Raw genomic sequence first — 14,302 nt, 5'->3', positions numbered from 1 at the left:
TGTCTTGATTTGGATATGGGCTTTTCAGAGTTCTGAGAAGAGTAAGGGCTGAAGAAATCAGGGAAGGGTTCATGAAAGATGTAAAATGAGTTTTGATGGACAGGTAGAATTTTGATAGGTAAAACTGTGAGGGGTAGACATTCCAGGTGAGAGCAATGACAGAGAGCTTGGCGTGGTCAAGAGGGTACTGAACTTAGAATCAAGACATCCTACATTCAAATCCTCTTCTAATACTTATGGGCTCTATGTTCCTGAGCAAATCCCTTAAACTTTCTAAGCCTCTGTTTCCTTATCTGTAAAATTAGGATATTACTTCCTGTGGCATTTTTATAACTTTAAAGCACTATAGTCATGTCAGTTATTATGCTACCATGAGAATAAAGGGAGAAACAATGAGTTCTTCGTGTTTTATAAGTGGATCAAGACCAGTCTGCGTAAAGCAGAAGGTATATAATCAAACAAAATCCATTTTAATCCTAATTTACATTCTGTGTAGGTATGTTATTATTTTCAATCTAGAAGCAAATGATGACTTAGCCCATATAAAGTAAAAACATTTCTGTCTTGCACATGGCATACAAGAAACAGAGCAATTAGCCCAATAGGTCAAGGTTCCAAAGAATCTTGTATACCAACAAAAGAAGGCATGGATTTCTGAATACCAAGCTAGTGGACTAGATGGCATCAAACATTTAGGTTCTTGGATGGGGGTGGCTTATATAGATTTATTTTATGTTGATAGCCATGCAAATGAAATTCTTTCTTTGCAGGAGCCCTTTATTCTGTCTACAAAGATGATACCAAAGTACTTTGAAAACTCAAACATTGATGCATCATGATTGAAGATGAGATAAAAACGTAAGGATAGGAATTAGTCTTACCTGAAGTCTCCCAATTGCCACAAGGCAATATTTACTACCTTGTCCCACATCAGCATCTTCTTCAGGTATAGTCATTCCTGAAATGAGGAATACCACCACCATCACCATTGTGTTTGAGATCAATAATAGGAAAAGTGCCCTGATTTACTCCATTACAAATACACTCTCAATTATCCAAGGATTAATTATCTGTTTTGTGAATTAGCCCCTCTTGGTCATTACACTGTTAGCCAGAACCTTTACTTTGACTTGGGCAAAGGAAATGACACAAAACAAAACTCATATCAGTGGTCAGTGCTGTTTATTAACAGCTTGACTAACATGCATTGTGAAGAGGAAATTGAAGCTATTATTCACACACACTTTTTGGATTCTGTACGGAAACTCCTCCAGATCATTTGTAAAAGTGTTGAAAAAGTCATGCTGCCACATGACTTGGGAGAGCCTACTGTTTACACTTCTCCATATGAAGAAATACTCCATCATCTCTTATCCTTTGTTTCCTGTCTCTAACCACCAATTTCCTGTCCAGGAAAAACATTCTATTTAATTCTATGATGATTCCATTAAATAAAAATGTTTGGTGTGGAATCTTGACGGAGGCTTTCAAAAGTTTAAATAAATAAATCCCCCATATTCCTCACATATATGTTACCTGCTCAAAGAACTTTATGTCCATTCTGGAGCCCCTGAGAAGCAGCTATAGGAGTCTAGAGGGAAAGCTAGCAGCTGAGACTAGGTGGGTAGAGACAAGGTCAAGGAAACCGAATGGAGGGGCTGGAGAGGCAGTCATGGGGGCATGGAAAAAGCATCAAGTGTGGAGTCACCAAACCTGGGTTCAAGTCCAGCTTTGCTCTGGTAGTGTCTAGCAATGTAACCTTAGGCAAATCAGTTGCCCCTGTTGTCAAAATTGGTTCATAATATTAAGGGCTAGAAGGAACCTTAGAAATAATCCAGTCCATCTCTTTCAAATTACAGATAAGAAAATTAGAGCCCAATGACAAGAAATGACTCATCCAACTTTACAAAATGGCAGAGCCAGAATCCAAAACCTACATTCTTTTACTCCAGTGTGCTTTCTTCTACATCATGCTGAGAACAATGGTATAACCATAATACAAAAGTGTTGGGACAAAAAGTGCTTTGAAAATCTTAAAATGTTTGTAGAAATGTTCGCATTTATCATTTAAAAAGCTTAATCATTCCACCCAGTAACTATTTATTAAACCTTTATTATGCAAAAGACACAGTGCTAGGCACAGGGAATGTTCAAAATTAAAAGCTGGATAATGGTAGTGGGAAATATCTCAGTGATCTCAGTGATAGTACAAAGAATAATTGAGCCAGCTATTCGATTTGTGGGACACTAGACAAGTTATTTCACAATCTGTGTTTCCATCTGTAAAATGAGTTCCATGTCTTTCTCCAAAAATATGATGTTTTTCCCCTTCTCTCAGAGCCCGTTTTTAGCAAATAGATATTGTAGGCTTCCAAAGAGGTGTTTTTTTTAAAAAATAATCTACAAGCTTTTTGTAGGTTATTTTTTCCCAAAAAAACTCTTCAATTTTTATTAATGCCTGTTTTTTTTTAAAGAAATAAGTTTTATTTGTGCTTTTGTATTTTGTTATATTTTTCTCTCTCAAACTTGAAATACTCATTGATAGACAACTCTCCCACGAGAATGTTCAATAAAAAAAGAAGAATACTCTGTGGCATGGTAGAAAGAGCACTAGGAAGAGGGCTGGGAAATTTGGGTTTATGTCTCATCTTTGGAACTTATCAGCTATGTGATCTTGGAGTTGAGTAACTTAGCCTTGCTTAGTTTCAGTTTCTTCATCTGTAAAATGAGTTTAATAATATTGCACTGCCAGTTTCATAGGATTCAGGGCATCAAGACTTTAAAGCAGAAAGAGCTCTTAGAAGTCATCTAGTCCAGACCCTTCATTTTACAAATGAAAATGATGAGATACAAACAGGTGAAATACTTGTCCATTGGCACATACATTGAGTAGCTGAGATTTGAATTCAAATTCCTTGACCCTATATTCAGTGGGTTTTTTTCCTTTCTATATAAATAATTCCACTCTGTGTTAATAATAAACTGTTACTGACTTAAGAAAGTACATTATAAACTATATTTCACTATAATATGTTAGCTATTATTAGAATTCTAGAATTCTACTCAAAGGATTAATAAAGTCCAATCTCCAACCTAATGGAAAAATTTTCTTCTTACAATCCTTTTCAGTTTAAGAACCTTTAGTGATAAAGTATCCCAGCATTCACAAGGCAGCTTTTTCCTTCCACTATTGGACATTCTAATAGTTTTCATTGTATTGAACTGATACTTATTTCCCTCTTTACATTTTCCCACTCATCTTAGTTACATTCTTAGGAGCAATATAGAACAAAACTACTCTCCCTTCCACACACCAGCCCTTTGAATAGCAGAACACATCCATGGTATCCTTAAATGTAGAAGCTGAATATGTTGCAATCGTGATTCATCAACAAATATTTTCTGTATATGCTTACACTTAGGCCTAAGTCAGCATACTGCTTTTTTTGGATTTTAGTGTTAACTTGCTCTAGGAAGCAATAGCTTGTTCTATTCACAATCCTCATCACATATAGAATCCCAATGTGGTATTTCTCCAATATACATATTTCTATGTGTAGACAATGAAGATTTCTTTCAATGGAAAGAGGATATGAGATAAGAAATCTGGTATTCAACCCTACTTTTAACATGATCCTACTTAATAACATGACATTTGACACAAAGTTTCAGTTTCCACATCTCTAGAATAGATGCCACTATTTCAGATAATAGCATCACAAGAGGAAAGAGAGTAATGGCTTGAAAGTGCTATGTAAATTTAAAATGTCTCTATAATTTGTAAATTGATTTTCTGAGTTACTGGTGCCCTCCTTTCCAAAACCATATTGTATTTATTTGTTTTTATATTTTTTAAAAAAATTATATCCCTGGCACCTAGAACAGTGTGCTGCACATTGTAGGTCCTTCATTGATTGCTTGGTCTCATTTCCCAGCTTCCTTAATCTTGTTTAGCATTCTAGCCTAGTATCAATATTTGGATCATATCTAAAGCAGAATCTTAGGATAATATCTTTTATTACTAAAGTATATGATTTCTGCAATTATTTCACTATTTGGTGAGATTTTGAGACAGACTATTTTACTTGTTTTTCATATTCAGTGATACATTTGCTTCCCTCTACCTATTCTTATAATTCCTATGCAATTTACAGCCTGAAAGCATCATATCCCGTTATCTTTCCTATAGGAAGCCTTTCCCAGTCTCCCATAAATCTGTGCTTTTCCTCTATTGATAATTCCAATTTATGCTCCATGTAGCTTGTTTACATATAGTTATTTGCATGTTATATCCCCCTTTTGACTATTTGCTCCTTGAGAACAAGGTCTATTTTTATTTGTCTTTCTTTGTATCCCAAATATTTAGCAGAATGCCTGGAACATGTTAGATAATAAATATTTATTGACTATCTGACGATGCATAGTCTTGGAATTCCCATGATATCCTGGTTGCCTACTGTAGCTGATTCATTCATTTTACCTTGGGGTTTTGAGCATTGACAGAGAAGCATTCTGTTGTGGTTTTTCTGGTTACTTCTCTTACTGATATGTTGTGGTAAAAGTACTAGAGGGAAAGTCAAGAAAAACATGTTCTCATCTCACTTTTGCTTGGTCTGCCATTATAGATATATCACTCACTCTCCCTTGGGTTCAGCTTCTTCAGCAGGAAAATAAGGGATTAGAATATGGCATTTTTTTCTATTCCAATTTTCCTTTTTATTCCTTTCTTTTCTATTTTCCTTTTTCCCTTATTTTCATTTCTATTCCAATTTTATTATTCTGGTTTTCAATAAACCTTTAGAGACTCAATTGTTTCAATATATGTTGCCTCTCTGAAAGAATAAAAGCTTTTTCATAGCAGAGATTGGTTCATTTTTGTTCTTCTTTCCCCATGACCTAGCACAGTTCTTGGCATGTGGAATTAGTAGGTGCTTGCTTTTTCATTGGTTGATACTAACTTTTGCTTCAAACATGCCATCAAATTCCCTCCTCACCATACAAGTGAGAGCAGTGTCAATTAAAGCCATGTGTTCTTCTGCACTTAAAGGTATTACTCCAAATTTCAGTTATAACCAGAATCATTATTGCCAATATCCCAACCGTTTAACAGGGATAGTACTTTCAATATGAAATAATTCGGAAATGCTCAGAATCAGAGAAATGAGACTTAACAAACTTCACATTTTCACTGTCCTTATTTTAGAACCAAGACATTTGCAGTTTGCTTAGATCACCTGAAATGAAACCATTTCAGTTATTTCATTTTAAATAATAGCTCATATTTTATGGAGCACTTTATGGATTGCAAAGAACTTTCCCTACAAAAATCCTGCAAAGCCAGTGATATTAATATTATCTTCTCCTTTTACAGATAAAGATATTAAGGATCCTAAAGAATCAACACAGCTAGTTAAATTAAATCCTAAGGATTTAAATTCATGTGTTTTTTTTTAAACTCCAATTGCAATTTTTTCCCCTCATGCTCCATGCTACAGAAATGGCTAAGTGAAAATGGAAGGAGGCTGGTGATATTTACATTATATATGGGCTGCCTACTTCAGTCTATTTTTTTTCAATTTCAAATAAACATATGTCTGACCCAAACCTCACAATCTAGGAAAGTATGAGAAGAATTTTCATATTACAAGGTGCAGAAGGTAAGGGTGGGGAAGATTCTAGATGAGGAGTCCTTAACGTTAGGTTTATAAATACCATATGGCACTTATAGATAGATCTGAGGGAGACATTAATTCAGATGGCTAAAAATGACATGTTTAGTTCAATATAATTGGTTTACTTTGTGATCTCATGTATTTTATCTTATGCATTTAAAATTATTGTTCTGGAAAATTGTGTAAAGAATAAACCTGATGACTAAAGTGGTCTAGGACACAACAAATTAAAGAAATCTTCTCTAGATTTTAATTGAAATACTGTCTTCCATGAACTAATTATATGATCCTGGATAAATAACTTCCCATCTGTAGTCTTCAGTTTTATTGTTTGTAAAAATGAGGAGACTGGCAAGAGTTTCTTAAACTTTTTCCACTTGAGACCCATTTTTGCCCCCCCCCCAAAATTTTATAAGATCCCATCTTGAATCTGAATTGAGGTGTTTCTGGCAGAGTTCATGCATACATAGTGCAAAATGTATATGTTGTGTGTTTAGAACTAAGGCTGCAGGAAAGCACATGGGCAAGTGCTGCCAGAAACACCTTAAATTCATTACACATTTGATTTTGAATTAATTTTTGGTTATTTCATTCAGAAACTTTATGTACCTAAATTTTCTGGGACCCTCACATTCAATTACATGACCCTATATGGAGTCTCGACCCACAGTTTAAGTATCTTTGAACTAGATAAAGGTCATTTTCAGCTCTGATATTCTCTGTATGATTAGGGGTTGGAGTCAGGAACACCAGAATCCAAATCCAGCCTTAATAATTTACTAGTTGTGAGAACCTGGGCAAATCACATAACCTCTTCTTGCCTCAGTCTCTTTATCTGTAAAATGAAGTTATAATAGCACCTATTTAATATGAAGAACAAATGAGATAATTGCAAAGTGCTTAGCACAGTGCTATGTAAATGATAGCTATTATTATCATTACTGTAATTATGATTATTTTGATTGTGATATTATGCGAGAACTTAACATTCACAATTCTTCTAAGAAATCATATCATTGAGGCACCAAATAATGAGCATGCATTTGGGAACAAGGCCCAGATTAGCCAAATATCAAGACTCCTTTAAGTAATGAGAGGTGAGACTAATTGCATACCAGCCTGGGCTGTCAAGAGATAAATGCCATGGTTAAGAAACTAAGGTCTCATTTTCATCATTTCTTACCAGTTTGTCTCATATTATTTACTTGAACTGACAGCCAAACTGGTTTTGTTCTTGAAATTTTCCATCTCTGATTTTTCTTCTTGATAAGATATGGACCCCACCTAATCCTATTCCTCATGGTTTGATTCTCCCTGTTCTTGAGCAAACAGCTCAGTTCAATAATCCCGCTTGATCTCTGCCTCTGTGCCTGGCAAATATCTTATATTTTTAATAGGATTCTTTTTGTACAGCTTTTCACTACCATGACTAGGTTACACTTGTTACCATAATCTGGTAATATCATCTCAGAATCTGAGAGTTGGAAAGAACCTGAGGCATATAATTGGTACATGATCAATTATCTCTTTTCCAATACCTTCAGCTACTGGTAATAATCCTCTTCTTTAAGATCTCCAATGGTACTAATTCTAAAAGTCAACTGTCTCGTTAGTTAACTGCAATTAAAAATCACTGTGGGGATGCTCACTAGTAGAGGATGATGAACTATAAAAGTAGGGGGAAAACCCTAATCTTATAATCAGAGGGACTGAGTTCAAATCCTGATCAATGTTGGCTAATCTTCCATAGGAAATTAAAATAGTCTGTCAGGCTTTTCCTTAAAATAGTCAGTAGCATCTATTTAAAACCATCAATAAGCATCTTATGTAATGGGGATAAACTGAAACCATTCCCAATAAGATCAGGAGTACAACAAGGTTGCCTACTATCACCATTACTATTCAATATTATATTAGAAATGCTAGTTTTGGCAGTAAGATAAGAAAAAGAGATTAAAGGAATTAGAGGTAGGTAATGAGGAAACCAATTATCATTCTTTGCAGATGAAACGATGGTATACTTAGAGAACCCCTGAGATTCTACTAAAAAGTTATTAGAAATAATCCACATCTTTATCAAAGTTTCAGGATACAAAATAAACCCACATAAATCATCAGCATTCTTATATACCACTAATAAAATCCAACAGTTAGAGATACAAAGAGAAATTCCATTTAAAGTAACTGCCGATAGTATAAAATATTTGGGAATCTATTTGCCAAGGGAAAATCAGGAACTATATGAGCAAAACTACAAAACACTTTCCACAAAAATAAAGTCAGACCTAACCAAATGGAAAAATATTAAGTGCTCTTGGATAGTTCAAGCGAATATAATAAAGATGACAACACTATCTAAACGAATCTATTTATTTAGGGCTATACCAATCAGATTCCCAAAAAACTATTTTAATGACCCAGAAAAACAACCACAAAATTCATCTGGAAGAACAAAAGGTCAAAACTTTCAAGGGAACTAATGAAAAAAAAAATCAAATGAAGGTGGCCTAGCTGTACCAGATCTAAAACTATATTATAAAGCAGCGGTCACCAAAACCATCTGGTATTGGCAAAGAAATAGACTAGTTGATCAACGGAATAGGTTAGGTTCACAGGACAAAGTAATCAATAATTTTAATAATCTAATGTTTGACAAACCCAAAGACCCCAGCTGTTGGGATAAGAATTCACTGACAAAAACTGCTGGGAAAGTTGGAAATTAGTATGGCAGGAACTAGGCACTGACCCACACTTAACATCATGCACCAAGATAAGCTCAAAATGGATTCATGATCTAGGCATAAAAAATGAAATTATAAATAAATTAGAAGAACAAAGGATAGTTTACCTCTCAGACCTGTAAAGGAGGAAGGAATTTATGACCAAAGAAGAACTAGAGATCATTATTGATCACAAAATAGAAAATTTTGATTATATCAAATTAAAAAGCTTTTGTACAAACAAAACTAATGCAGACAAGATTAGAAGGGAAACAATAAAATGGGAAAACATTTTTACAGTCAAAGGTTCTGATAAATGCCTCATTTCCAAAATATATAGAGAATTGACTCTAATTTATAAGAAATCAAGCCAATCTCCAATTGATAAATGGTCAAAGGATATGAACAGACAATTTTCAGATGATGAAATTGAAACTATTTTTACTCATATGGAAGGGTGTTCCAAATCACTATTGATCAGAGAAATGCAAATTAAGACAACTCTGAGATACCACTACACACCTGTCAGATTTGCTAAAATGACAGGAAAAGATAATGCTGAATATTGGAGGGGATGTGGGAAAACTGGGACACTGATACATTGTTGATGGAATTGTGAAGGAATACAACCATTCTGGAGAGCAATTTGGAATTATGCTCAAAAATTATCAAACTGTGCATAATCTTTGATCCAGCAGTGCTACTACTGAGCTTGTATCTCAAAGAGATCTTAAAGAATGGAAAGGGACCCACATGTGCAAAAATGTTTGTGGCAGCCTTCTTTGTAGTGGCTAGAAACTGGAAATTGAATGGATGCCCATCAATTGGAGAATGACTGAATGAGTTGTGGCATATAAATGTTTTGTAACATTATTGTTCTATAAGAAATGACCAGCAGGATGATTTCAGAAAGGCTGGCAAGACTTACATGAACTGATGCTGAGTGAAATGAGCAGGATCAGGAGATGATTATATACTTCAACAACAATAGTATATGATGATCAATTCTGATGAACGTGGCTCTCTTCAACAATAAGATGAACCAAATCAGTTTCATTTGTTCAATAAGGAAGAGAACCAGCTACACCCAGCAAAAAGAACTATGGGAAATGAGTATGAACAACAACACAGCATTCCCACTCCCTCTGTTTTTGTCCGCTTGCATTTTTGATTTCCTTCTCAGGTTATTTTTACCTTATTTCTAAGTCCGATTTTCTTGTGCAGGAAAACAATTATATGGATATGTATACATATATAGTATTTAACATAAAATCTAACATATTTAACATGTATTGGTCTACCTGCAATTTAGGCGAGGGGTGGGGGGAAGGAGAGGAAAAGTTGGAACAGAAGGTTTTGCAAGGGTCATTGCTGAAAAATTACCCATGCATATATCTTGTAAATAAAAAGGTATAATAAATAAATAAATGTATACATAATTTAATATATAATATCTTTATATGTGTATATATAAATACATACATACATATATATATATATATATATATATATATATATATATATATAGTCTATTTTTGCCAGAAATCAAGTAAATTACTAGGGATATATATATATTTCTGGCAAAAATAGACTCATTTAAAAAAACCTTGTTAAATGTTAGGGTGTATTTTTTTCCTTTATTTTCATGATATTAGAATCAAGGTATCATACTCATGATGTAATGCAAACTGTAAGATTAGATAAAATATGCATTTTAATTGTTTAAAGGAAAAAAATAAAAAAACAAAGTATGAAAAAAAGATAATCTGTCAATTTCTATTCTTTTATCCATTTCTAATTTTTCACCTTCAATAGGTCAAGTTGGGGATTTTTTAATGCATGACATACAGGGATAATGTGATAACTGCTTTTCTCACATGTCACTTTTCATTTTGTAAATAAATCTTCTAGTTGGATGTGGGGAAACATTCCTACTTTTCTGACTAAAAGAGGTATGAGAGGGAAAAATTGTCCCTGTATGGCAACAGCAGGTTAACACTGCAAAAACTAGAATTTTAAAAGTCTCTAATGCACTCTCATTCCAAAACAAGTGTTAAGACTTTACTTTGGGGAGCCACAAAAAATTGATATCTTGTTCTTCTTAATATATTATTTGAATGTGGGTTAGCTCTAACTTAGGGCACATAAGAACTTCATTTATCTGAATGTCATTAACTATTAATTTCATCTGTCAGGCACAAGATTAGGAAGTAAGCAGAAAAACCCTTTAAATTATTAAAATAGATGCTACTAAGTCCATAAATTAAAATTTATGCCTTTTACTTATAAAAAGTTTTTGCTTTGAGTTATTATTTAAAAAATACCAACAAATCTAGTTTTCTGATTTCCAAGCCTACAACAGATTAGGAATATCAAATTAGAAAGCAAGGAGTGTGAAGGGAAAGGTGCTAGTGTGATAGGTTGTGTATTTATACTAAAAGACGCAAAATAGGATGGTTAATAGCCTTATAATGAGGGCAAGAGTAGTGGCAGAAAAAAACTATATTATATATATGGTGTAAACACCTCAATAACTATCTTTTCACCTCTGATTTACTCTTCCACCATCATAGTTTCCTACCTGCCCAATTCCTCTCTCCAAGTCCTCCCAAATTTAGATTTCAACTTTAGGTCCCCTAGTTTATCTTGCTGGAGTCTAGGTCTCCATATCACTTCCTACAGTCTCCTCTTATACTTGGTATATTTTCACCCTTTCATTTTGTCTTCCCTGATTAGAATGTAAATTCTTTGAACTCTTATTGGTATTTGTATGCTAGCATTTACTCCAGTTCCTGGCACTTAATAAATTATCTATCTAACTAGCTAGCTATATTATAGCCCAGTACAACAGATGTTTATAACAAGAAAAAGGTTAAATTAAGTTCATATTCTATTGAAGAAGTCATAGATATGTATCATGTTTCTGAAAGATTTCCATTTAAAATGATTAAAGTTTTAAAAAATTCTTGACAAAGGTATTTGAAAAATTTACTTATGTGGAACAGCTCATTCCCAAATGATGCCAGAAAAATGGAATGTGCTTTAAACTTCGGAATTATTCTCTTTGAATATATCACTTTGATTGATCCTTGGTTTGAATACTCTTGTCCCCAACTCATTTGGTGTAACTCACAGGCCTTCCTATAATATATAATTATTCTCAATATATTTTTTTAAAAATCTGCAACAGAGAATTTACTCTACATCCCGAAGTCCTTTTGCTGTTTTTTTTTAAACCCATCTTTGGAGTTACAATCAGTGCCCTCCTTGGGTAGTCCACTTGACTGACTGATCTTCTTTTCCAAGTATATGGCCTTCCTAACATTCCTTACTATAATTTTCATGTGTAAATAATTACTGATCATATGCTGCAACTTTCGTTTTTACCCACTATGAGTATTTCCAGTGCCCTTTTGTTACCTGTATTTTTGATTCCCTTAGATTGTGTTGTCCAGTGATTCAGTCATATAGCATGTGCCTTGATTACTATTGCAAAATGGTGGTGAAATGTTGCTAACAATAGAATCTCAAATTGAAAACATGTGGTATAAACAACTTAGACATATCTTTCCAAATGAACATACACAAAACAACCAATTCTATTTGTTCCTCACAGAGAAAAAGTTATAAAGTGTGTATGTGTGTGTGTGTGTGTGTGTGTGTGTGTGTGCACGTGTTTAACATGTATCCGGATTGCTGGGAATATTTTTTCTTTGTAAATATGGACTGTTTTTTTAAAATAAAAATAATAAACAAGAAACTGATCATTGAGAAGCAGTGTGGTAAAAAAGAAAATAAAAGGACTGGGAATTAGAAGTTCAGTTGCTAATGAACTTTGAAACTTCATGCAATTTTTTCTCTTAATCTACTTGAGCTTGTTTCTTTACCTATAAAATAAAAATATTGTCTAGATGACTTTTAAGGGCACATCCAGTTCTATGCTTCTTTAATATCAATGAAGACGGACTCAGAAGGCCAGCAATGGGAAAATAGTACATTGGACAACATTAAAAGACTAACAGAAACTGAAACATCACATTATATCTACAGTTCTATGAGTATTTAATAGGGGGCTATTGTTTATAGGGAAACAACGACCAGTTTTAATTTCTTTTTTTATAACACTTATTTCCAAGAATGTTAATAATTATTATTTTGTTTTGAAACCTGGTCAAGGAGTCGATCTTATCTTTTTTTTATAGGCAAGCCCTTTAAAAATATTGTGAATATATCCCCCTAAAGTACAAAGAACAATTCTTGTTTTCTTAGACAGTCTCAGTTTTCCCTTTGTGTAGTAAAATGGAATGTGAACATTCAGCCTGATTGTCCAGCATTTGACTTTGATTATCAGGAGTTGTAGGTTTTTCTGACATTGATTAATATGGGTTGTCCCTAAGTACATGGATCTTTTATTTTTTTTAAATTAAGGCTTTTTATTTTTTAAAACATATATATATATATATATATATATATATATATATATATAGATAGATAGATAATTCTGCAACATTAGCCCTTGCAAAACCTTGTATTCCAGTTCCCCCCTTTCTCTCACCTCCTCTCCTAGATGGCAAGTAGTCCAATACATGTTAAACATGGTAGAAATATATGTTAAATCCGATATATGCAAGCATATTTATACAATTATCTTTCTGTATAAGAAAAATCAAATCAAACCAGAAAAGAAAATGATGAAGAAAATAAAATGCAAACAAACAACAACAAAAAAGTGAAAATACTATGTTGTGGTCCACACTCAGTTCCCACCATCCTCTCTCTGGGTGTAGATGGCTCTTTTGATCACAAGATCATTGGAACTGGTCTGAATCATCTCATTGTTGAAGAGAACCATGTATATAAGAATTGATCATCCTATGATCTTATCTTATAATACAAATCCCTGATTTAAGTTAGGCTTGTACCCTGGCCTGCCTCTAGAAAAGATCTGACCAAGCTGATCTATTTACCATCAAAGCAGGACAGTCAATAAATCTTTATTATCCTAAGTACCAAGCACTATGCTGGGTGCTACAGATGCAAAAGATTCACCAACTGTGCAAGGCTCCCCAAATCCTTCTCCTTGTTTCATGAAAACAAAAGCAAAGTTAAGTGATGTTAATACCATTTCCAGGAGTATGTTGTACTCATGATGGGTTAACTCTACTACTTTCCAGCTGATGAAGTTTAAGACCTATTGGAACCAATGGAGAGTGTAATGGTAAGATCATTGGTCTTAGAGATAGAAGGTTTGGGTTTGAGCATGGCTTTCTACATTCTCAATCATATGAATTTGGGCAAATCATTAGCCCCTTTAAACTTTGCCTTCCCCCTCTCTAACATGGGCATAATTAATACTTATCCTACTATTTACTGGTTATTGCAAAGAAAGTTCTTGGTCACATTAAATGTGCTACATGAATATGAATTATAATTATTATAGTTAATTGGAATCTCTGAGCCTTTCTGTGAGCCCTTTGATAGGACACTTGCAATAAATCTCACTCTGACAGGTTAAAACTTTCAAACAAAGATTTTCTGATTATCAGGAGCCAGTTGGGAAAAAAAAAACTCCTGAACTTTTTTGTACATCTCTTTGGGAATAAAGCAAAAGGTCATCATGAATAGGTTTGAGATAGTCAAAACAGTACCCAACATGCTGACCTAGCACTTGACAGTAATCCTGTTCATATGAAACCTTGACCTAGAAGTATTTTTTTATCTCTTGAAATTCCAAATTAATCTGTCCCTCTGTCAGGTTTTCCCGTGTGTCTACACAATTGGGAATCCCGCCCCACTTGGATTGTCTAGGAAAACTAATCATCCCATTCTCCAATGCAGTTTTCTTGCTTGTTTCCAGATGACAGCTCTGTTACTTAGGATGACCCTCATCTCATTCTCTTCAACCACATA

At 33.9% G+C, this 14,302-nt stretch overlaps 1 protein-coding gene across 2 annotated transcripts in view; it reads right to left on the bottom strand.

Moving 5' to 3' along the window:
* The window catches only part of ARNT2 (aryl hydrocarbon receptor nuclear translocator 2), a 252,475-nt gene that overhangs the window by 66,789 nt on the left and 171,384 nt on the right, over positions 1 to 14,302 (bottom strand). For both annotated transcript variants that reach the window (XM_003755494.4, XM_031955647.1), the window contains exon 9: positions 882 to 958. In XM_003755494.4, coding sequence (XP_003755542.2) covers positions 882 to 958 — 77 coding nt within the window. The remainder of the gene's footprint in view (positions 1 to 881; positions 959 to 14,302) is intronic.

The sequence above is a fragment of the Sarcophilus harrisii genome, chromosome 2, assembly GCF_902635505.1.
Source record: "Sarcophilus harrisii chromosome 2, mSarHar1.11, whole genome shotgun sequence".
In the NCBI taxonomy this organism is placed as follows: domain Eukaryota; kingdom Metazoa; phylum Chordata; class Mammalia; order Dasyuromorphia; family Dasyuridae; genus Sarcophilus; species Sarcophilus harrisii.
The sequence above is the reverse complement of the archived record's forward strand: the minus strand, read 5'-3'. Positions and strand labels throughout refer to the sequence as shown.